At 39.3% G+C, this 25,000-nt stretch overlaps 2 protein-coding genes across 3 annotated transcripts in view; one reads left to right on the top strand and one right to left on the bottom strand.

Annotated features, from left to right (window-relative positions):
- Window positions 1–2,263: 2,263 nt before the first annotated feature.
- rnmt (RNA (guanine-7-) methyltransferase) lies at window positions 2,264–11,284 on the bottom strand. Its single transcript, XM_071500671.1, has 11 exons — window positions 11,176–11,284; window positions 9,175–9,332; window positions 8,911–9,040; window positions 8,529–8,654; window positions 5,118–5,233; window positions 4,845–5,026; window positions 4,362–4,526; window positions 4,002–4,119; window positions 3,223–3,324; window positions 3,092–3,125; window positions 2,264–2,625 (listed from the first exon to the last, which is right to left on the bottom strand). Exons 2-11 carry the CDS (start codon window positions 9,322–9,324, stop codon window positions 2,588–2,590), a joined length of 1,161 nt encoding a protein of 386 aa, XP_071356772.1. The 5' UTR covers window positions 9,325–9,332; window positions 11,176–11,284; the 3' UTR covers window positions 2,264–2,587.
- A 9,676-nt stretch (window positions 11,285–20,960) lies between these two features.
- The window catches only part of LOC139634564 (putative surface protein SACOL0050), a 6,225-nt gene continuing 2,185 nt past the window's right edge, over window positions 20,961–25,000 (top strand). Inside the window, exons 1-6 of one of the 2 annotated variants that reach the window (XM_071501093.1) lie at window positions 20,961–21,103; window positions 21,821–21,882; window positions 22,008–22,034; window positions 22,163–22,195; window positions 23,545–23,577; window positions 24,966–24,998. In XM_071501093.1, the coding sequence (XP_071357194.1) occupies window positions 21,093–21,103; window positions 21,821–21,882; window positions 22,008–22,034; window positions 22,163–22,195; window positions 23,545–23,577; window positions 24,966–24,998 (199 nt within the window). In that variant the 5' untranslated portion in view covers window positions 20,961–21,092. The remainder of the gene's footprint in view (window positions 21,104–21,820; window positions 21,883–22,007; window positions 22,035–22,162; window positions 22,196–23,544; window positions 23,578–24,965; window positions 24,999–25,000) is intronic. The other variant, XM_071501094.1, reaches the window with a different exon arrangement.

The following is a 25,000-nucleotide window of genomic DNA, read 5'->3' as shown; positions in this document are numbered from 1 at the left end:
GGGGTGGGTGCCAGAGGGGAGGCCCGTGCGTTCCCTGGCCCTCATGGGAGGGGACAGGCTACCCCTTTTCCTAACCTTTGACCCCTGAGCCCTAACCCTAACCTCCAATTCTCCTCTCAAACAAGCATGACGCTGGACCTATAACCCAGGGGGGGAGTGGGTTGTCCTAGGTCGAGGGATGATGGCCTGTGCACTTAAATTTGGCCGCCTTTGGCGACCAAATTCAAATTTCTTTTTCCCTAACCCTAACCCCTTTTTTTTTTTTTTCTTTTTTCCCCATGATCCTATCTTTTAGGTTAATCTTAACCTTCAACCTAACCCTAAATTTGGCCCAATGGATAAGGCAGAGGGCACCCACATGGGAATTCTGGGTTCAAACCCAGCTCGGGCCCAAAAAGAACCTTATGGTTACAGTGAGTGCCTACTGCCCCCCCCCCAAAAAACAAACGTTTTTTATCCATTCTGAATCTGATTACCACCTTAAGGAACAACCTTTTAAACCGTGGGGTTTTAATTTTATTTTTTTCTTTTTGATTATTTATTTACTTCTTATTTTAGACTTTCTTATAAATTGTTATTTTTCTGTGTTCCCTTGGTGGTGGAGTGGCTTAGGCCATGGTCCTGCATACGGTAGACCGGAGTTCGAAACCAGGTCCCGGCAGAAGACTAAATTACATAGTAAAAGATCTTAATATCCATGGCCTTCGCCTTCCACCACCCTCAAGTTATTTAAAATACCAAAACCCAACAAGAAGTTTTTAAGGGAGACCTATTTATTAATTTTTTTATATTTTATCTTTTATTTTTATGGGTTCTCGTGTGCCCGTGCCCCTCGTAGCACTCTTAAGAGTGCTGCGTTTTTCACCTAACCTAACCCTGCACCCCATTTACTGGTGCAGGAAAAATATCTTTTAAAAATATTATTAGCAGTCAGCAAGAAAGCTGTAACCCAAAAATGGTTGCAGGCCACACCTCAAACAGAGACAGACTGGATTGATACTGTGACTAATATTCAAAATATGGAACGCATGACCTTTTCGCTAAGTCTACGGATTGATAATGTAATGAGATAATGCATATTATGATTTGGCGCTATACAAAAAAAATAAGAAATAAGAAAAGAAATAAGTATTTGCAATACTGGGAAAAATGGATTGTCTCTGTAACCACAAGAGATGCTCACTCAGCCATTACTGTATGAACTGACTTGTATCACCATCAGTGTAACGTCTGTATCAATGTGTAGGTGACCAACTGTTTGTCATATGTTTTTCTGTATGTTGTTTATGTTCTTTCTATAAAAGTAAAGTTAAAAAAAAATAGTGCAGCAGTTTAAAAAAAAAAGTTCCTCTAAGTAACATTGTAAAGAATTTGTGAATTTCAGCCTCTACGGTTAATAAACTCATTAAAAGATTCAGAGAATCTGGAGAAATCTCTGTTGGGAAAAGGAAAAAGATGAAAACCAATATTGGATGGTTGTGATCTTCAGGTCTTGCATTCACAACAGAGATGATTCTATAGTGGAAATCACGGCTATGGCTCGGGAACACTTCTGAAAACCACTGTCTGTGAACACAGTTCATTGCTGTTCCACAAATGCAGGTTGAAACTCTATCATGCAAAGAAGAAACCATATGGTCTGAGGTGAAATTGAAAACTCTCCTGTGGTCTGACGAATCAAAATTTTAAATCGTTTTTGGAGTTCATGGACGCCATGTCTTCAGGGCTACAGAATAGAGGGACCATCCAGTTTGTTTTCAGCACACAGTTCAAAAGCCAGCACCCACAATGATGTAGGGTGGCATTAGTGTCCATGGCTTGGGTAGTCTGCACATCTGGAATTGAATCTGGGAAGGCTACATTAATGCTGAATGGTATATACAGGTTTTGGAGCAACATGTGCTGCCATCCAGATGTTTTTTTCAGAGAAGGTCTTGCATATTTTTGCAAGATAATGCCAAACCACGCTCTGAGTTTATTACAACTGCATGGAAGAAAATACTATCCATTGTGGTAGTTGTATTTTTCTCACTTTGTGCAGATACTTGATTGTTCTCTTACCTTCTATTTTTTTCAATTTGTAAATTTACTTGGTAATAAATCTGATTACTTTATTCTAGTGTCATCTGCTCCCTCTATACAATTGATGGCTTGTAGTTCTGATATTTGACCACTAGATGGGGACACATTGTTGGTTTGAGCCTCAGAAACATCCTACCACAGAGCAAAGATAGATACAATGAGACACAACACACACACACACTTCATTTTGCAAAGCTGCTTTACTTGGGCATTTTTTGCAACTTCCAACCCTGACTTTTGGTGGGGGGGGGGGGGTTCAGCAGTTTTCATCATCCATCCAAAAAGTAGAAATCCTGACTATTGGTTCTGATGAACAAATAGATCCAACAAGAACTGACTTTAAACTTAGTTTTAATTCACTTCAACAAACCTCAACAGTTCATACTTATCAAAAACTGGTTTAAAAAGAAAAAAAGTAAACACTGTACGCACAAAAGATAGAGAACAGGTGAGCTGATGAGCAGCAGGTGAGTTCACGAGTCAGACAATAAGACTGTTTTCAGGATCAAGACATCTTCTGAAACACAAACACCAGGTAGATACCTGGAAAGAACAGAGAGGACAGGGAAAAGTTTCAGTTAATTATAAATAGGTAAGGAGAATTGTTGTCCAAGTTATTCAGGATGTTTGACATTTAATGTGACCTTATTGAGCTATCTCTTGAGATCTTGTACAATTCTGTTTTTAAACCCTGAACATCTCGGTCACCCATTCTCTACTTAAAGTTACAGTGAAAAAAATTTATCTGAGCCACTTTTAAGTCTGTTCATCAACAGTGTGTACAAGGTACATTTATAGGTCACTAAAATTAAACCTTAATCAAAACTGCTCATCTTCACAGATGGATAAAATCGTGAGCAGGTTTAGGTTACCTCAGGATAAAGAAAAAAAACATTAATGTTTTGATAAAAAAAATACAGTTTCTATGACAAATTGCAAATCTGTACCATAATACACTTGTGACAAAAAACATGATAAAAATGTCTCTAAAGTTAATGAAGAAACTTACTAGCTGCTTCCCACTCAGATCTGCTTAGAGTGCCCTGCAGGAAAACAAAGAACCCTGTTACACTAAACAGGACACAACCAGACTGAACCAGTAAGAACCACAATGTACCTATGTACTATCAGCTCACTCACCAGTGGTACTTTGACCCCAGCTCTGCTGCAGTGCTCTTTAGCATGGCTGTACTCTCGTGTGGTGTCTGTAGCCTGTTGACCTCCACTCTCACAGGGAAACGGCTGAAAATAACAACGCATTAACTACATGGTCATTCACATGTTAACGACATATCACAAAAACTACACATCTAATAATGTTCATCTCAACAAACTGCAGATTAAACTTTTTATTGTAGTTTACCACATAAATGAATAAACAGTAATGGAAACAGTGACCACAGAATTTGCATGCAGGTTAACTGATGTCAAGCTGTTTGCTTATAGTTTCACCACCAGAGGTCTGTTCCAGAAAGGAAATTTAACTAAAGCCCTGTACCGACCTGGTATTAACATCCATCTTGGGTGATCTGATCACAAGTGGACAGCTCTAAGTTCAGGTGTGAACAGGCACCCAAGACGCATTGAAATCTCATCACTCAGACAACATTCAGAGGTGAAGGACCACCTACTGAAAGATGGACCAAAAATATTTTACTAATTCTAATGGATAAATCCTTATTTCACTGTACAGTTGTGAGAAGCCCATCGATATTCTCTCCCTCTCAATAAGAGTCTTCACACTGATGGCTGATTATTAAAGAGGTTCAACAGGAGGAGACAGAGAGAAACTCAGTGTTTGTTGTAAACCCAGACTTTCTTTCATATGAGAGCCAATATTTATCACTGATGAACTGACAACTAATAGTTGCACCTCCTCAGCCAATGTTTGTCATTGATTACTGATTGATAATTAATACCTCCAGAGCCATCATCTTCATCATGAGGCTGCGATGATGCTCCTTCTTCACTCTCTCCTCAGAGAACTCAGAGAATCTCTGCTTCAATACCAGCCGCATGTTGTAACGCTTCGCCATACTGACAAAAACACATAAAAGTAAAGCCGCAGTAGAGTCAACAAAAGCAGAAATAGAATCAGTATTGGAGTAGAGTACCAGTGTAATGACAGTGAGCAGCAGTTTTACAGTAGAGTCAATACAATAGTTTAACGGTACAAAGTAGAATCTTTACAGAAAGCTTTATTTTGAGGGCTCTTGAGGCTTTAGTCATCAGTTCATTGTTTCATTAGTCAAACATCTGCACTAAAAATATAATCTTACTGTTCAAAAAGAGGAAAGTAGACAAGGAACTCTGGAACGTCAACCACGTCCTCAAGGCTGAAGTGATACTGACATCCGAACAGAGGATACGAACCTTTGGACTGAAAGGAAACTTTAAAAACCTCGTTGCCGAATGACAGAGTGTCCGATGCCTCTAAACGTTTACTGTAAGGGAGAAGGGAAGAGGAGGAAGAAAAAAAAAAGAGAGAGAGAAAGGAGAGAGGAAAGACATTGATATTGTTATTATAATCTGCTATTTGTGTATGTCCTGACAGTCAATCACAGTCACATCAATGAGCTCACTGCAGGTTCAGACAGAATAAAAATCATCATTATTGCACAGGCTATAGACAATGTCAAAAAATTCAACCAGTCACTGAAGTCCCTGTGAGGACAAAGCAGGAAATGCAGGTGTAATATTATGAAACATATAAGTAACTGTTTCTTTTCTTACACATAAAAACATTTAACTTTATTTCTTACATGAGTTCAAAGGCGTCTGGCGTCGTTCCGATAAAGTAACCTCCAGGCTTCAGACGCTCACAGGCATTTCTTAGCATCATGTCAGCCTTACGTTCACTCTCAAATGAGTAATGATAAACAAACTGACAGCTGCAGATGTCAAACATCAGCTCAGGGTGATCCAGCTTCTCTGACAAAACCTCCTGCACAGAGACACCGAAAAATATTTAGATGTTGTGGTTTTATTGTGAAACAGTTTGCAGTGATAAACCAATCAATGTGTTGTTATTCTACCTTGGAACAGTCCGCGGTGATAAACTGGGCACTGAATATTTTCTCATTAGCGTGACTTTTCTTCTTCATCTCTTCATAACGACTCTGACACTGCTCCACCGACACAGCTGCTATATCTGAAAAAAAAACGTTGATTATTGTTTATGTATAACAACCCCATTAAGTGGTAATTATTAACATTAAAACTAATAAGACTTTATTGATCTGTTAGACTTACACAATTTTTTTAACAACACACTACACTACAAACTTTTTTCAGTAACAAGTTGTGTCACAATGTGAAAATCCAGTGATTCCATTAATATTACTAATAAAACTTTATTTGTACAGCACCTTTCATACAAGAAATACAGCACAAAGTGCTCACAAATTACATGCATCAAGTGCATCACATGAAAATACATGAAAGGAACATAAACCATGTTGAAAAACATTGTAGAATGAAAAGCATTAATCTAAAAAGAGATGGAATAATAATAAACTAATACCTGAGAATGTAAATGTAATAAATTCATTACTAAAACAAGAATCGATTAGATAGAACAAAATCAGACATCAAAACAACATTTAAAAGACATGCTAAACAGTGTATAAGCATGAAGCGAAGTGCACAATTTCAGAGCTAGTTAAAGGCAAAGGCGAACAGATAAGTTTTAAGTTTTATTTTAAAAATACTTAGTGAGTTGGCTTCCCTCATATCTATAGGTAATGTGTTCCATAGCTTTGGGCTGTAACAAAGGCTGCATCCCCAATCTTGCTACGGCTGTTGCTGGGAACCTTCAATAAGCCAGCAGTTAGATGATCTCAGTGTTATTGGAGGTCCATAGTAAACAAAGGAGTTAGCCATGTAGCTGGGTCCTGGCCCATTAAGGCTTTTATGTATAAGGAAGAAAAGCTTAAGATCAATGCTAAATGTAACAGGATGCCAGTGCAGAGCAGCTCAATTGGACTCATGTGGTCTCTCTTTTTGGTTCTGGTTAATAGCCAAGCTGCAGAGTTTTGAATGATCTTAAGTCTCAGTGTTGTTTATTTTGTTGTTTTTTCGGGAGGCCAGTGAAAAGTGTATTACAGTAATCAAATCGGCTTGAAATGAAGGCATGAATCAATTTTTCAGCATCTTTTCAATTTATAAATGGCCATACTTTAGCTTTTTCTAAAGAAAATTATGTTTTCATCACCTTGTTGATGTAAGACTTGAATCTTAGATTCTTTTCGTTATGGGGCAGACTAGTAGGATTTCAGATTTGTCCTTATCTAACTTGAATAAAATTATTGTTCATCCATTTATTTATTGCTAGAAAGTAATGATGGAGTTTATAGCTGCAACATCATTTGGTTCAGCAGATATGTACAGCTGTGTGTCAACAGCATAACTATGGAAACATAGGTCTTTAGGGCTGGGTACCGAGCTTCGATTTCTTTGTGGCACCAACCGAAATACTTCAATCCTCCCAAGCATTGAAAAATTAATTATCTTTCGGTGCCAAATTTCGATACCCAAACATTAAATCTCAGTGTCTGTGAGCCAATAAGCATGCATTATACTTGCGTCAAGATCTTAAGTCGCCGGTGATTGTAACGTTACATAAACACATCATTGAGGCTTGTCCTGAAGGGGGAAAAAAATGCCCAGAAACAAACGTGTGTGTGTGTTTTTTCACCACGTATTTGTGGCGTAGTGTAACAAAATGCCTGGGAAATCAAAAGTGTGGCTCTGTTTTACTAAGCTTGATACCAGTAGAGCGAAATGGAACATATGCAGCAAAGGACGGCAACACGATGAATTTGATGAAGCACTTTACTTTGCATAGCATCCATTTAATAGCAAAAAGTTGCTCCGTGTTCGACTGTAAGAAGAACAAACCACAGAGTTTCTTCTCTCATTCAAGTCTGCCTCCTTCATCATCACTGGATTCCTAATCATCTTGATATTACAGAAGAAAACGCAGTGACTGTGTTTGTAGCAAGCAAGCTAACATTTAGCAAACAATTTCAACTTGTACATTGTTGTTTAGGCTACTGAAATTAACATGGATGCAGCGCCAATGACAAACTGGGATGTGACGTTATCTGGAATATTGTTTGAGTATAGCTCCTTTAGCTCATTATATGGCTATATAACTAGCTAGGTGAATCAAAAGGTAAAATGCATTAAGATCAACAGTAACTGACCAACTTTATCTAATATACGGTCGGTTGGCTTGTGCTTATTCCTTGAATTGTCCTGGCTAAACAGTAATTATCTTTTCTTTTCTCTTCACAATCTGCCTCTGTAATGTATTTTTGTTGTTGTTGAAATTTAAAAACATTGGTATCGAAAAAAGTATCGTTCAGGAACCAGTATTGAATTCAAGGTATCATTACCAGTACTGGTATCGAAAAATTTTGAACACTACCCAGCCCTCATCGTCTCTGACGATGTCACCACGTGGCAGCACGTACAGAAAGAATAATAATAGACCAAGGCAGCTCCCTTGAGCAGAATCAGCAGTAACGGCAGTTCTATTTGAAGATATTTTGTTGTTGAAGAATAAAGCGAGTTCTTCACATTTTGATGCAGAGAACTGCACAGGGTGGGAGCAGTGCTGACTAGCTGGTCAATAGTGGAGAATAATATTCTGGTGTTTCAAGCGCTCTCTGGAAGAACCTTGGAACAGTTATTTTGTCTTGCCAGGTGTACTGCTTTGTTATAGGCAGTCAAGGCTTCTTTATATATATTACAGTGAACTGTGAGTGAGCTGCCCGACAGATTCTCTTGATCTCATTGACACTGTTACTATTTAATGATGGGGAGATTCTGTCAACCAACCTTTTCTTAGCCTTTACTAGAGCGATTGTGTTTAGAGCAGATGACACCATCTAGAAATCATTTTTGAACTAAAATTCCTTTCTAGTTCATGTTAAGGCTAGGTTGGAAAAAAACACAGTGATAATCAGAAATAGGCAATTTAGCTATTGAAACACTGCCAATGTTTCAATTACGAGATAAACTTAATGGTTGAGCTGTGAGTCATAGCCTCAAATGCCAATGCAGGTAATTCGAAAGTGGTTTTATGAAAAGTCGTGTTCTTGGCTGATGTAGCAGACATTTTTCATCTTCAAAGAAAGGATGGACATATGCAGTTAGTCAGCCTAATCGTTCAACATTGCAACCCTCACTAGTAATATAATGAAACACCTGTTAACTATTGTAACATATGACATGCAGCCACCAGCCACTAGTTAGAGCTGCAGCCCCACCTGTCCCTGTGTAATGCCTGGGTGTTGTAAACCAGTGAGTTCAAAAGTGGGTTAGAAGACATCTCATAAGAGGTTAAGGAGCTGAGCCAGCAGAAGATATATAAACTGGTGTCAGAGCACCTGACAACATCTGATCAGAGGAACAAGTAACATTGATCAATAATTGATTACCTGCACACACCAGGTGATTGATCCCACCTCTCCTCCACTTCAGGAGGTCTCCTCCTTTCCCACAGCCAAGGTCCAACACAGATATCTGCTGAGGCCCCGCCCCTCGCACCTGCTCCAGGATCTCACCTGTCAATCAAATAATCAGCCAATCAACTTAAAGGACTTCAATGTAAATCAGGTTTTTAAAGTGTTTTTCTTCTGTTTAAAAATAAGTAACTAATATGATCAATGGCTTAATTTAAGGTGAACTGAACTGTTTGAGCCACTGTAGTTACCAAAACAATTGCTACTGTCTGACAGTGACAGACACGTGTTGATGCACTGATTGAACAGAGAGGACTGATGAAATGATTGATAGTAGTGATTGCTATTAAACAGTTACCGATCAGGACACTCTTCAGCCAATTGTTAAAGTTCCTCATGAAGAAGATTCTGCTTCGACTTCGAGCAGCTAGACCGACTTCCTGCAGACTGTTGTAATGACTGGCCACCTTCAAACTGTGATCAATCACCTGATGGATCAATAACACATATGATCAATAACTTCATACCGTGATCAATAACTGGACAGATAAATAACTTGCCATCAACTATCAATAACAAATCAGATCAGAATGATTTATTCAGGTACAGTCAGTAAATGTACCTGCTTCTTGGTGGGTGAGGTGTCCTCATCCTCCTGCTCTTCCTCATGTCTCCTCTTCATCCCTGCCTTCTTTCCTCCTCCTGCAGTCACTCCGTCCTCTCCCTCTCCTCCCTCCCTCACCGTTTCTGTCCTGAGAGACTGAAGCTCCATGTTTCCCTCTGAAAATCACAAAATCACAGTGAAACACAAACAGCTCAACATGACACAAGTGGAGGAGTCTCAAGAGCTTTGCTTTAATCTACAAGTCTATTTTCAGTTTATCCTCCAAACTTGGTATAACTTTGAACTCTTTTGAGGCTCTTGCATTAAAACCACCTCCATCAGCTGTAAGTTTCTTTGTCCAGGACAACAGGCAAGTCCGTGTTGGCTTCTAAACCCACCACCTATCTCCTTGACCCTCTATCTGATAAACTCTTCAAAGACCTCTAGCCAGTTTTGGGACCTACAACCCTAAATATTGTCAATTCATCACTTTTAGTTCAATTCAAACCTTTAACAACAAGAGGTCTGTTGCTGTTGTCCTCATTTACAACAATGTCCTCATTTACAACAGTTGTCCTCATTTACAACAGTGAGCAAACGCTGTCAAAAATAATCACTTTATAAACAAACAGTAGACATAAGTACAAAAAACACCTGGCATCGACATCACAAGCTTTAAAACTGTTTTAAACCATTACTTAAGGAACCACGTCTTCATCTAGGGTTTCTGACTAATTATCAACCATTTAACCTTCCACTCTTTTCAGAAGTACAACAGCCTCCTTTTTGTCTCCCCTCCCTTTGTGTGTTTGTTTCCTTCTCCCTGACGTGTCAATGATGTGCTCGGTTTATGATGGAGAGGAGGTTGTGTGGCCCAGGTCCTGGAAGTTGTTGATACCCTCCTAGATTGTATTGTTTGTTAATGTTACTATCTGCAATGTTGACAGTCTTATTGTCCGTGCTGTAAATCTACTATATTGTTCTGTTCTGTACAGACAACATCTATTTCCTGTGCTTCTGTCCTAGAAGAGGATCTGTCTTTTTCTCTTTTTGGGTTTTCCTTGTCTGATTTGAGGGTCTAAAAACAGTGGGGGTTGTAATACTGTGCAGACCATTAAGCAGTTTAAGGCAAATTTGTGATACAGGACTATATAAATAAAATTTGACTGGTGTCCTACCTTATGGTCTCTACCCTAACAAGTGTCACAACATACTCATTAGATACACCAGTCAAAAAGTTTTACAACATCTCCATTTTCCCAGTAACCAACCAGTCTGTGTTCTTCTGTTACTGGTCTGTTCCTCTCCACTCTGACAGCTGTATACAGTCTTACTTCCTGGAGCACAGTGTTATCCTGATGATGATCAGAAGGTTTAGTAACACGGTTTGTACAGACAGAGGGGTTGTCAATCAATCATCAATTGGGAGGAATTGTTTCATTAACTTTCAAGGCTTCATTTATATCCACTGCTGCAGGAAAGATGAAGTCCATCAGTTTCTTCATCCCTGATTAAAACCTATTGTCTATCACATCTTCAGGAGAATTCAGTTTCTGTAGACCTCAACTTTTACCTTTGTACCAGGGAGGATTTTACACTGGACTTATATAGGCATTATTGAGTATAGACTTTACTCTGATAGTAAGACACGCGTCTAAAAGATGAAGTTGATAATGAAGATCCGTCAGATTTCTGTCACGTTTAACTCAACACACCTGAGTGTTACAAGATCAGACGTAACTGGTCTGTTATTGATGATTATTTCAGTAACTTACAGAGGAAACTTAAGTCAAACCGTAACTGAGCTGCTATAATGTTTCGACTGTTAACTAACGTTAGCTGTTAGCATGCTAACAGCTTCTATGGTTAAGTGAAACGCCGGTGTTTTTCGGTAAAGATAAACCATGACCAGACGGAAACACGGGCCGGGTTCAAACCGGTCCGCTGGTAAGACAAAACAGTGAAAGTGTCCGGTAGCGTTCACAGTAGTTTAAAGCTGGAAAAAAACAATGAACTCACAGTGTCTCCAGACAGGACGCGTGCGCTCTAAGTAGTTTCCGGCCTTGCGTACGTCATATTTCTGCGTCACATCAGAGGATCGGCGGAATAAACAGAAGAAACCCTGGCAATGGAAAACGGGCTTTCCGGAGGAAAGTCTGGTGTTTTGATCAATATTTCGATTTTAAACAGTCCCAAATCCCGCTTTCACATCACCATTTGGTAGGAACTGCTTGGCAAATAGTACTGATTACTGTATCGATCATTCATCAGCTGATACGTGATCAAAGATATCAGTGTATTTGTTGTTCCACCAAACTCTGTTAAGAAATGACTTAATTTATTATTTCCTGGTTGAAATGAACACATGTTGACATTTAAGCGTCTATGTATTATTGTACATGTTTGTTTTTCTCTGTTCCACAGAGGATTATTTACACACAAGTTCATTATTTTACTTCAATCCGTTTCTCTTAGAAAGCTACTTTAAAAATTTAATATCCCATATGTGTTTAAACATTTCAGACTGTTTTCATAAAAATTTTGTGTAATATTTCGTTAGATAAGGTTAAAGTGTTTGTAGATTTTTACTGTATCCTAATGTAATTTTATTATTATTAAAGTGAAATTTTGCTAATTATTGTAATGTAATTTACTTTTTATTGTAATTTAACCATTTATTCTCCACATCTGTTCTCTGTAAGTGAGTGTTGACTGTATCTTACTGCTGAAAGTTAATTTATTTCTATATCTTCTGATAAAGTGCCTTTCATGTTTTTACATTGTAAAAGTTTTCAGTGAAGTTAGCATAACTTAGATAATTCTTTACCAACAGTTTCACAGGTTCAGTTAACTTTCAGGTAGAATCTTCAGATTGATTCAGGATCAGGTTTATATGGTGTAATGAATAAAATAATCAGAGAACAGCAGGAATAAATATGTTCCTCTGGAGGGTTTCTAATTTATTTACATTAAAACCATTGATTAATCTGAATGTGTTACTAATGTAGTGTTTTTGTTTTTTTATAATAGTGTTACAGTAGTAGTAGTAGTTGTTCTTGCAGTGGTAGTCATAGTAGAAGTTGTACAGAGTGTAGTGATAGTAAACATCCAGCAGGTGGTGCTGTGAATCTGTCAGTAACAACAAATCATATTTGTCCTCTAGGCAGTCACACTGAGAGTTTCACTGTAAAAACAAAACTTCTAAACCATCTCATTTATCCAGTGATTAATTAAATACAGATTTTTATCTCAGATTTTTGGAGTCATGTTTTAATGTTTCTCTTATTGTTGTCACAAAGTTGATCTGACAAATGTAAATTTTTATTTGTTTATATTTACAGAAACTAGGTTTATGTTTATATGTAAATAGTAGATATTGTCACAGAGACAAAACCACATAGATCAAACTGTCACATTGAAACTAAGTAAACATCTGTGAATGAAAAATATTAATTATAATGAACTGACATTTCATAATAAAGCAGCAGCTACACTGAGTTGAGTTTCTAAAACAACTTAGTAAATGTTTAATGATAAAAGAAAAACAGGACTCAAACCTGCTCATACTGAACTCTAATGTTCATAGGAAAACACAGAATCTACATCAACTTTAACAGGTATGTTTCAAACCTGCTGGGCACCTCCACCACTGCCCATTTGGCTAGCTGGGGTAAGAACCTGGGGACCACCATTCATGGATGTTTCACCCCTTACCCCAGAACATCTCCTGGGAGCAGGGCAGTGAACAGGGATGTCTTCTCGACAATCCCCGCAGATAACCTGTCTCAGGAGTTGCTGGCTCCCCATGTCTTGATTCGTCTTCTAAGCCATAGCCAAAAGCTTGCCTTCTCAGCCTCCCTTGTGGCTATGTGTACCTCCTTGCCCCGTAGCCCTAGGTCTCGAAATAGATGTGTTGTTGGGCTTACCACAAGACGCTTGTTCCAATCTCCAGATGGCAAAGTCTTGTGCTCCATCCACCTGCATACTTTTCTTGCTTCTTTCATGGGCTGCCTCCAGCCCCTCTTCCCATGGCACAGTTGGCTTGACCAGCAGCACTGATTTTATGCCCACTGCCCAGAGCACCATGTCTAGTCGCAGTGTGGTGCTGCAGATCTCTCCTGGAAAATAGAGGTACTTGCCCAGGTCAACCTCCATCCTCCACTCTGACCCTGATCAGAGAGGCATGGGTGCTGGTTGGCCAGTGGTGGTGTCTGTGGGTTCCCCTTGACTTTGGAAATGGATCCAATGTTGCGTCCCAGTCAGACTCCTGTGGCTCAACAGTTGCCTCTTTCTCTACACCACCTCCGCCAGCTTCCTGAGCACTTGATCGTGCCACCATCTGAGCCGGCCTTTTGTGAGAGCGATCCTGTGACCTACCAGAGTGTCTTGGAGGGAGGCATTGACAAACTAAATATGTTCACTGAAACTTTTCACATAGACGTGAGAGTGATGTATGAAAACAGAGCTGACAATATAAATCATCCTTTAAGGACACAAATGTAAATAGATACAGCTGTCTGATGAAGCTGATCTCATCTGAAACAGCTTCGCTTCTCTTGTGTTCATCCATTCACCGGAATAAAAGAATAAATGAACTGTTGTGATCAAAAACTGATCTGGGTTCAGCTTGTAGAGAAGCTTCACCTCTGACCATAGCAGCATCACTGAGAGGTGAGTTCACCTGTAATCAGCAGCCTGTACTAAGAGGCAAGTTCATCATACCCTGGATATCATTTCATTATCTGGCTTGACTTAACCTAACACTGACACCCTGGATAACCTGTACTATAAAGTTGGTTATCAACTAGTTCAGTTAAATCTGGATTTGCTTGTCCAGGTACAGCTCTTTCATGTGAAAGAGGCGGAGTTTTGGATTATAAATAACATCATCAGAATTATGAATAAAGTATTAACATGATATTAGAAGAAACTGTCAGTGACTTCATTTACAGCAACATCCAAACATGACATTCAACAGGTGAAATCTAAAAAATATGATCAAATGATGAGAATAAAAAAGAAACAGTAGAAATAATTAATGATTAAAGTCAGACTGAGGATCAGAGCCTGAATTATTGTGAAGTTTCTTCCTGACATAGTTGATGTGTGATGAGCTCAGTGAGACTGAAATGTTCATTTTTAATGATGAAGTATTGATCAGTGTGTGGATCATTGATCTGATCACAGACATCAGAGGTTTAGTTTTTACTTGCAGTTCTGTTCACAGAGTCTCCTCCTGTTATTCTGAGCTGCAGTGATGAAGACGAGAGTCATAGCTTCATCACTGTCAGGATCCTGTGGATTTAAGAATCTGTGTTCAGTTCAGATGATGTTAGAATAGTTCTGATGTAGTTATTTCATGTGATAAACTAGTAGGAGTTCAGCATCAGTTACTGACTGTTACAGGACTGAAAACCAGAGTTAAACCTGAAGTTACTGCAATGACCTCAGATTCTGGTTCATAATACAGGCCTCTGGTGAGATGTTAAACCCTGGAGGTCAGGGTTAAGGTCAGCATCACACTGACTGTGTCTGTGTGACCATGTGACGGTTTGTTCGTGTTTTGGACCTGGGTTGATTCAGACTGGATGAGTTGATGCAGACAGATGCAGTGTGCTTCAGTTTCATATCAACTGATCCTGGATCAGTTTCATACAATGATCCTGTCTGGTATGTCTGTAATTCACCCTGCTGATGGAGATCTGAGAGATGAGACTTATTACTCTGCTGGCAGACGCTCCGGCTCGCCAGCATTCAGTCAGACCTTCACTGGCTAAACTTAAAGATCAGTTCTCCTCACAGGAATCCAGACAACTGATAATCTGAATTCTTCACTTTAATGAAAGGGAAACATCTCAGAGATCATCCGTCTGGTCATGTGACACATCGGCACAATAAACAGCCATCAGTTTGACTGCAATTCAGGTTAAAAAGACAGAACACAGTGGAGCTGTCGTCAGATATTAAAACTTTACTGATCTTTACTAATTAATTGCTGTTATTAATGATGATTTGGGGATTGTCGTCTTCATTGATCAATTGATCACTGTTGAAACAAGTTAATGAAATATTCAGTTACTGTGACAAAACATAGATAGAAGGCAACAGGTGGACTCAGATTAGAAACAATGGGAGTCAGACTAGAAAAAGGTGGAGTCAGATTACAAACAGGTGGAGTCAGATTAGAAGCAGATGGAGTGAGATGTTACAAACAGGTGGAGTCACATTAGACACAGGTGGAGTCAGGTTAGAAACAAGTGGAGTCAGATTACAAACAGGTGGAGTCACATTAGACACAGGTGGAGCTGCTGACCAATCACAGCTCTATTTTTCATCTCATTCCATACAACAAACTGATTTTCTTGTTCGTGATGAGCAACAGTGAAGCTGAGTGAATCACTAAAAAGACACAACAACACAGATATTTTAATGTGAATAAATCTGATTTGTTAACTGTGGACAGACTCAGGTGATGAAAGGAAACAATGGAGGATTAACAAGAAGTTAAAGAAGCTTCTCTGCAGAGCCTCATTTCTCTTCACACATGTCACATGTGTTCTGATGTTCCACTGATGTTTTAATGATCCAGACATCTGAAGCTCACTTTACTTGTGTGTAACAGCACAGTGTGTACAGGTTGTGCATCTGCCTGTTTAGCAGTAAATCACTCTCTTGACAATGTGTTTTTAAAACAGTGAAATACATTGTGATGTCTTTAAAGATTCTGTAAAGCAGAAAAACATGTGAGTTCTGAGTTTGCCACACCACAGGAAAATGGCATATCAAACCCCCTGCCAAATTTGAATGAATAGGAATATTGCCAAATATGTAAAATTAGGTTTCAAACTTGTGAAAAAATAAGCAGTATTATCAACTCTGGAATGCTGGGGGCATGTCCGCTGGAGGCACTGAAACCACGGCCAAACGTTGGGAGAGCTTCCACATCACTTAACGGTCTATCAAATTTGTGTTGAAAGGAAACATGCGTTTGCGTCCAACAGCTGTATTGATTGTACAAACACTCAACACGCATACACATACACACACATACACACACACACACACACACACACACACACACACACACACACACACACACACGTTGTATATATTTTCACATTACAAATTGCTCTAAATTGTCCGATGCCCTGGACCTTTTCTATTTAACCCGGCATCAGTAAGAGAAATAGTTTATAAGCTACACACAGAGCTAACCTAGCCCATTTTCCACTGGTCAAAAAACCAGTCGGCAGTGATGAAGGGTTTAATCGGCATTCACAGCCAGGTTAAATGAATTTGCAGTAGACACAGGTATTTATTGGCTCCTGCTCCGATTGGCATTGATGTAAATGCAAAACTCAGGTGAAACCACTAATTTTCATCTCTTTTCCTGCTGTAACATCTCTCAGAGGACACAGAAACACACCTGTCACCTGTCTGGCATGGTGCCGTTACACTTGAACCTCCATGGCTACACTGACGGTGGGGATGAAAGAGTGAGCTGCAGCTCTGAAAGTTTTAAAAACACACAATCACAGATCAAAACATCTTATACGGAGGCTCTGACACTTTGACAGACTTTCACAAGTTTGCAGCGTGGCTAGCAGCTCACTCTCCCTCCACCGCTTGTGTGTGTGTGTGTGTGTGTGTGTGTGCTCTAAGTGCAGAGGTGACATTGCTCCCTGCAGTTGTGTTTGTCCTGAGTCCGAACAGAAAGACAAACTTGACTGGGGGTGGAAAAGAAGTGTATCGGCTTTTAATAGCGGGTTCACCCACATTAGGGTTAGGGTTAGGGTTAACCCTACTTACACCCGCTAATTTTTGTGGAAAAAGGGTATTTGATGGGAGGATGAAGCAGAACTATCCTTCTGGTCATGAAAAGAAGGGAAACGTCATGAGTGAATAACTGATTATCTATTCATACATTATTCTCTAATTACTAATAACAACACTGTGGGTATTGCAGCCTGGAGGGAAGACACATTTTGGGAGGGAAGGCTCAGCTAACCAGCAATAACTCAACACTGAGCGGGAGAATCACTGATGCTAGTACACTATACTTTTATACTGTTACAGCTTTAGGGGCGGGGGGTGCTAAGTGGGGGTCCAAGTGCATCACCAGTACCAAAATGATGAAACACAGTTTAACGTATAACTATACAATTCTGTACCACACAAGTTTCACATGTTTTCAGGAATAGTTATCCAACATATATATTGATTTTATAAACAAATCTGTGAATTTGCTTTACAGGATCTTTAAGACCAGGTTTTTGTTGTCAATTACTTTCTGCTGACTCAACCTACTGTATCAACTTCCTGTATCTACTATATCTACTGTATCTACTTCCTGTATCCACTGTATCTACTTCCTGCGCTTACTTTTAAACATCCTGACTGTCAAACCACTTAACAGTAAATATTTCATGTATAAAACATGTTTTATACATGAAATATTTATGATGTGTTCAAAAATGTTCTGTTATTTTATAGTCATCCTTCAGGTCCATCTTTCCTGGGACAGCCTCAGACAGACAGAGGATGGAGGGATGGATGGATGAAAGGTTGGATGACTGATTAATGGATGGAAGCTTTATAAACATGTAAATCTGACCTTACAGTGTTTCAAAGCTTCAGCATCGCCTGAATGAAGCAGCGCTGCTTTAAAAAGCTTCTTCAGCCATTCAGTCGACTCCGTTTACACAGAGACGCTTTCAGACAGAAGAGGCTTTGAGCCTCAAATACCATACACCCCCCTACTATCCCCCCACCACCATTATCACTGTGTCTCTTTCTGTGTGTGTGTGTGTGTGTGTGTGTGTGTGCGCGTGTGTGTGTGTGTGTTGGGTGGGTTTTGGGGGGGGGGGTAGCTGCTGTAATGAAAGCAGGTAGAATGACTTCTGTCCCCGGAGATCCCCCCACCTCACACACACACACACACACGCACACACACACAAAACAAAGCCTGGTGAGATCCATTTAAAACACCTTAACTGTAAAAACCTGTTACTACAGTGACTAATGTTACTTATGGTTTCCCCGCAACAATTTCTTTACATAATAAACACAATATAAATCATAACAAATATATACATTTTCAAAAACATGTATTCTTTAATCTACTCTACAAAACAATAAACATTCCAAACAATACTGTTAATCATAAATCAAATCAAAAAACTGTTTGTATAAAGAACTGGAAAGAAAAAGAATACAAATCTATTTGGCCTTAGCATTGTCTCTGGTTGGCGTCTATCTCATCACACCTCAAGACCTCAAGGTTTTAAATATAAGATGTAAAGACCTTTATTGTTTGACTGTGTGTTTTCAAATATGAGACTAATATGAGTCAGAATCTTGAAGGTTTACTTTCACCAAATTAAAACATGAGTTGTTTGGAGACTGACTAGATGAGCTGATTGGTCAAACGTGACAGACTCTGCCCACTGCTCTCTCCATTATTGATCAGGGATGAGCAAATCATGAGGATTACTGATCAACAGCTCAAACATTATGACTCATGTTTTGCTGCAGTTGACTTTACTGAATGTTTTCTGATTGGACACAGCACAGATTTTATTCTACAGTCTTTACCAGTGATGATCTGTTTTCAGGTGTTTGACACAAAGTGAGTGATAAATTTAAAAAGACATGCTGCAACCCAGTCCTGGTCTGGTTCTGGTATGTGGTGGTTCTGGTCTGTAGTGGTTCGAGCCTGTAGGGTTTCAGGTCTATTTAGTTTCAGGTCTGTAGTGGATCTGATTCCAGGTAAAGCATAATTGTTCTGCTCTGATTGTTCTCCAGGTTCTATCATGTGGATCTGAGTCTGGTGAAACTTGACCTGCTGCTAATGTTCAGACTTACTGTGTCTTTGTCAGAAGGGGATTCCCTGAACTGTGAGGACGTCAGGAAACTCCACACACACTCAAACAGTGTGTGTGTGTATGTGTATGTGTGTGTGTGTGTTGAATTTCTGTTGTTGTGAGGACCACTCTGAGTTTTATACTGACTATTTCCGTAAAATGAAGCATTTCCACTTTGTGAGGACATTTCCATAAATTTCCACAAGGTGAAAACATTTAAATAATGAGAAATCTAATGGTAATAATAACATTAAGGTAGGGTACATTTGGGTACTTGTATAATAAAGTGAAATAAAATCCTGTTTTAATAATGTGAAATAAAGTACAGGGGGCAGCTATAGAGCAGGTGGTCCATTAATCGGAAGGTCAGCGGTCTGATCCCCGGCTCCTCCAGGCTGCGTGTCAAAGTGTCTTTGGGAGAGATACTGAACTCCACGTTGTCCCTGACGGCTGTTCCATTAGTGTGTGGGTATATGAATGTGTGAGTGAATGGGTGAATGTGGCAAGTATTGTAAAGTCCTTTGAGTGATCAGTAAGATGAGAAAAGCTCAATATAAGTTCATTAATATTTACTGCTACAATGAAATGAATCAATGCGGAACCACTGACGCTTTTATTCTGAAGCACCAAGCTTGTCTCATTTTGAGTATGTAGTTTCTGTGAATGTCAAGCTTCCAATCAACAGATGGTTGGGCAAAAACAGTTAGCATTTCGCTGTTTGTAGTCAGTAGAAAGTTAAAAAGTTACCAGTCAGTGGTGCCATTAAACATGATGAAACATTTATTCACTGTTAGCACAAAATTGGCGACCTCCACCTGCTGTTCGAACAAACAGCTCTCTGGTTTGTGTGCCAGTGCTAACAGGCTAACCAGCTAGATCCCAGTCTGATTGCTAGTTTCTAGCTGTTATGACAATAGATCAGTAAATAAAATAAATATTGATTCAGGGATCAGCATGGTTATTGCAAGATCTTTAAAAAAGTATTATGATATTCACAATTGCCTTGATTGTCATTGTAAGTGTATATAACATTAAAATTGCCACTCTATGGTGCAAACATAAAAACCAAGACAGTTGACTAAAACATAGGACAAAGAATGTGAGCAACCATGATATTTAAAGAATCAAGTTTTTTCACACCTTTAAAGACTAAGGTTCTGTTAGGTGAAGGCATTCCTATAATATTAAGGCATATGTATTTCTTTATGCTTTATAGAGTAAAGATGTGAGGACTTTTTTAATAATTTGAAGACATATCTATCTGATGAAGACATTTCTATGGAGTGAATACATTTCTCTAAAATGAGGAACTTTCTGTAATGTCAAGACATTCCTGAAGGTTGAAGAAATGCCTCTGAAGTGAGGAGATTTCTATATAATGTCAGGAGAGTCTTGGAACTCCTTCAGAGTTAAAGGACAGTGTTTGCTGCAGACTTCTTTGAAATTTTGTGTAAAAACTGAATTAGTGTTAAAAGTTATCAAGATGTTATCTTCAGATGTTTCAGATCTGTTTTGATTTTTTTTCAGTCTGGTGCTGTTAATTTTTTTAATTTTTTTTTTTTTAGGTTTTAAGAAATAATTAAAAAAATATATAACTCAGGTGGCTGATTGTAAATGGTGGGAAACAACATGTAACTATCAACAACATGTTGGCAACATGACAACAAGGTGAGTCCTAGTGTAAAGTTAGACTAGGCTGACTTAATGTTTGGAGGTCCTCACAGACGCAGAACTTCTAACCTGTGTGGGAGTCTTCTTCACCTCCTCCTGCAGAATATTAACAGAGAAATTGGAAACTCACTCTCTCTCTCTCCTCTCTCTCTCACACACACACACACACACACACACACATACACACAGAGTAACACCCTCTCTCTGGTCCGTCCTCTGTGCTGGTGACATTTAGGCAGATATATAAACAGCCACCAGAAATTTTGAGACAGAAGTTTCCTGCAGTGCAACATTGAAGCACTGGAACACGCACCCGTCTGCCTACCTGACTATTCACCTGTTCTGATTGATAATCTATCTACCTGTTGCAGTGATCAGGGACCTGTCTGACCTCACAGCATCATGTTCACCAGGTATGTCCATCATCTCTGTATGTTTCATTCTGTTTGCACTGTCAAACAATGATGATGCTAAAGTAGCATAGAGACCAAACCTGTCATCCCACAATGCAATGCTCCACAGACACTGAGGAGAAAAACAAACTGAAGCAGAATTAGGAAACTGAAACATTAGTGAACAGATCTGTAAAATGAGTTTTTATTTGATCTTTGACAAGGATTCAGGATCTGGATTCAGTGTTTTAGAGAATTTTATCATCTCCTGTGTTAATGTGTGTTCACTGGGTTAATGTGTGTTTCCTGTGTTAATGTGAGGGTTTTTTTGTTTAACTGACACTCATGAAGCTCAGGTGTGTTCGTTAGATCAGAGGTTATCAACAGAGCTGATGAGTTGAATTCTAATCTTAGCATTGGAAAAAATCAGCTCAAAACCTGTAAAGACAGGTGATCTACTGATATATCCTACGGTGCCTCCTACAGGACAAACTATATTTTGAGCTCCAGACTAGTTTTTCTGTTTGTTTTTGTTTTTCTGTTGTGTTGCAGAGATGAAACAAGCCAATCACCATCTGAAAGAGGAGGTGTGGCTGAAGTGTTAAAATGAAAATAAAATACAAAGCACCAGAAACTGTTTGAGCTGTCTCATTCAGTGTATCATTGTGTGTGTTGGAGGTATGGTAGCCCTGTGAGGACAGGCAGGTTGTCACACTGAAGATTGTGTTTGTGTTGCAGGAACGTTGTTCTTGTATTCTCTCTGTTCATCCTGCTGGTGGAGGGAGACCTCAACTCCAATGGTTAGATTTAAAATCATCTGATCAATATCTGTTGTGATTGATAATCTGATTTAAAACTTGGCTGAGAGTAAATATGATGACATCACAGTTCAGTTTGATAGACACAAACTGTTTTGTGTTTGCAGATGCTGGAATACAAGCCATGTCAACAGGTAGATCACCTGTCTGTTTGATCACTTACTGATATACTGGACCTGTCTGTTCACTCAGCTGTTCCTGTCTTACCTGTCTCTCTCTCACCTGTCCCTCCCATCTGTCCTCTCACCCGTCTCTCTGTCAGATAAGGATTCAACATCTGATGAAGCTCCTACAGGTCAGTCACAAATGGTCTCACAGATTCAAAGATGAAATAAAATTTACATCAGAATCTCAATCACTCCCAGATCTGTAAGTTGGCTTCTCATATGACTGCTATGCAGATGACACCCAACTGTACCTGTTGCTCCCGTCTCTGTCTGTATCTCAGTCTGTCTCTCTGACATATCCACGTGGATGAAGGAACATCACCTTCAACTGAACCTCTCTGAGACTGAACTCTTAGTCATCCCAGCCAATCGTTCTCTTCATCACATTATCGAAATCTCCTCATCAGTTCTTACCCCAACCAAGATCGCAAGAAACCTGAGTTTCATCTTTGATGACCAGCTCTCCTTCTGTGTTGCATCCACCTCTCGGTCGTACCACTTTGTTCTATACAACATCAGAAACATCAGGTTGGACCTGACTCAGTCCTCCAACCAGCTTCTGGTCCAAGTCCTGCTTCTATTTCACCTCTTTTGATAGACCTCCCTTCACTCACAGTGAAACCCTGACAGATGGTCCAGAAGCAGCAGCCAGTCTGGTCTGGACCTCCACTAACTCCCCCTGACCCTGAGCCAGATCCAGTCTCTGATGCTGCCTTCAGAGAGACTCAATCATTCAGCCTGATGCTCCTTCTCCTCCACTGTGTTCCTCTAATGAATGTGGTCTGTCATCACCATCCCTGCACACAGACAGTCTCAGTCCAGACTGTTCTGGTCTGTGGTTCCCTGATGGTGGAACCACCTCCTTAAATCTATCAGTGCAGGGGTGTCCCTCTCTATCTTCAGGGAGCACCTTCTCTCCTAACACCTCTAACATCCTAACATGTCTAAATAGCTCTGACTTTGACTTTCAGTTCACTTCTTTACCTTTACCTTCACTTATTAAGTAGATGTAGGACTGACTCCTGACACCAAGGTCTCTACTGACCTTAAGCTTCACTGATCCACCTCATTTGTAAGGTGCTTTTGATAAAAGCATCTGCCAAATAAGATAAAATGTAAATCTAAGTTGTGTCTGACTCTGGTTCCTGTCTTTTCCATCTCTGACCTAAAAGAATATCTTTTTTCAGTCACATTTTTTGTAATTATTAGGAAGAGTAGTAATAAGATAACAGATAAGATGCTCCCTGCATTATAAATGAAATAAAACAGGACATAGAACGGTTCCCTGAGGAACCCCAAAATCAATATCAAATTTCTGATGTACAGAAATCATATTGTCAAGAATCAGTACCACCTGTGGTCCTGACTGTGAACAACCGTTCACTTACCATTGACTTTAATGTGTGAAGTGTCATGATGTTTTTGTTGTTTTTCTGAATTAAATGTGTAGTTGTTGTTGTTGTTGTTGTTGTTTCAGAGAGTATGAATGCTGTCTCTCCTGATCAGCTCGGTAAGACTCATCTATTAGTTCCATCAGACTAAACCAATATTAAATGTTTGTAATGTAAATTTAAATGACATCAATGAACTAAATGAATCTGCAGCTCCCTTCGGCTTCATGGAGCTTATTACGAGTTTCATCTCATTGTTTATTCACTGTTCTGCTCCCAGAGCTGTTTTCAGAGGCAAAGCTCTAAAAAAAACATAAAAGGTTATGACATGTCACTTTATGTTCACTCAGTGTTTCTGCTGAAAACAAGAGAACAGAAATAATGAGTCAGCTGGTTGAAATAAAGAGTAGTTATCACAAGTTGAATGTAGAGTTAGGATGAACTGTCAACTGAATAAATTTAAAATGAAATGAACACCCAGAGATCAATGAAGTGCTCCGATGGTGAGTCCAGGAACAGCTGGAACCAGTCTGACCAGTTAGTTCAATTGTGTAAAACACCTCTGATTGGAGACAAATGAATTGGAGCCTGAACTGAGACATGACATTTCAGAATCTGTTAATGAGCAGCAGAGGAGGAAGCAAGTTCACACTCATTGATCAGAGATTCAACCAACATCTGCACAAGTATGAATAATTTAATATCAGCTTTTATCCTGTAAAAGAACACAACACTAATCACCTATAATGTTCATGATACCAGAAGCAGTTATATTAAAGCAAAAAGTTTATTGTTTATTCAAAGCTAAAGTTTCCTTGGATCATGTATGTAGAAATTCTCCTAGAACAATCAGTTGTATTATAGACATTTAATTTGCTCCAGCAGACAAATGACCACAGTGGAAGTTTACTGTGTAGACATTTGCTGTTTTAGTTGCATTTTGGTGCAGTGGTTAGTGCTGTTGCCTCACAGCAAGAAGGTTCTGGGTTTGAACTCTGGCCCTTGGTCCTTTCTGTGTGGAGTTTGCATGTTCTCCTGCATGGGTTCCCTCCGGGTTCTCTGGCTTCCTCCCACAGTCCAAAGACATGCACATTGGCTTAATTGGTGACTCTAAATAGCCTGTATATGTCAGCCCTGTGATAGACTGGCGACCTGTCCAGGGTGTACCATGCCCTCACCCAATATCAGCTGGGATTGGCTCTGATTCAGGATTGAAGATGTACTGATGGATTTGACACAGAACCATTTCCAATTAGTAACAGGCAGTTGATATAAATAATGATTTATTTTAACAATGAACAATGGAGTTCCTGCTGGAAATGAACAGGTGCCCTTTAATTTGATTCAGTTTCACATAGAAACTAACACATGAAATAAACAAATGGCCACAGAGAAATGACTGAAACATGATAGACAAGAAACATCAGAGAAAACAGATCAGATGTAGATTCTAAAGATAAATACAAATGTAATACATAATACATGATGATGTCTCTTCTGTTTTCAGATGAACCCCAGTACTACGGAGGAGGACCTTCAGGT

The sequence above is a fragment of the Trachinotus anak genome, unplaced genomic scaffold (genome assembly GCF_046630095.1).
Source record: "Trachinotus anak isolate AG129_WGS33_773 ecotype Australia unplaced genomic scaffold, CSIRO_AGI_Tana_v1 ptg000016l, whole genome shotgun sequence".
Classification (NCBI taxonomy): Eukaryota; Metazoa; Chordata; class Actinopteri; order Carangiformes; family Carangidae; genus Trachinotus; species Trachinotus anak.
The sequence above is the reverse complement of the archived record's forward strand: the minus strand, read 5'-3'. Positions and strand labels throughout refer to the sequence as shown.

Bases quoted from the DNA above. Each gene is read 5' to 3' on its own strand.
- rnmt (XM_071500671.1), bottom strand. From the start codon at position 9,324: ATGGAGCTTCAGTCTCTCAGGACAGAAACGGTGAGGGAGGGAGGAGAG. The intron at 3,325-4,001 runs GTATTAATTATC...TGTTATTTTCAG, and splicing joins TGAAGATGATGGCTCTGGAG to CCGTTTCCCTGTGAGAGTGG. The intron at 3,126-3,222 runs GTGAGTGAGCTG...GTTTTCCTGCAG, and splicing joins CTGGGGTCAAAGTACCACTG to GGCACTCTAAGCAGATCTGA.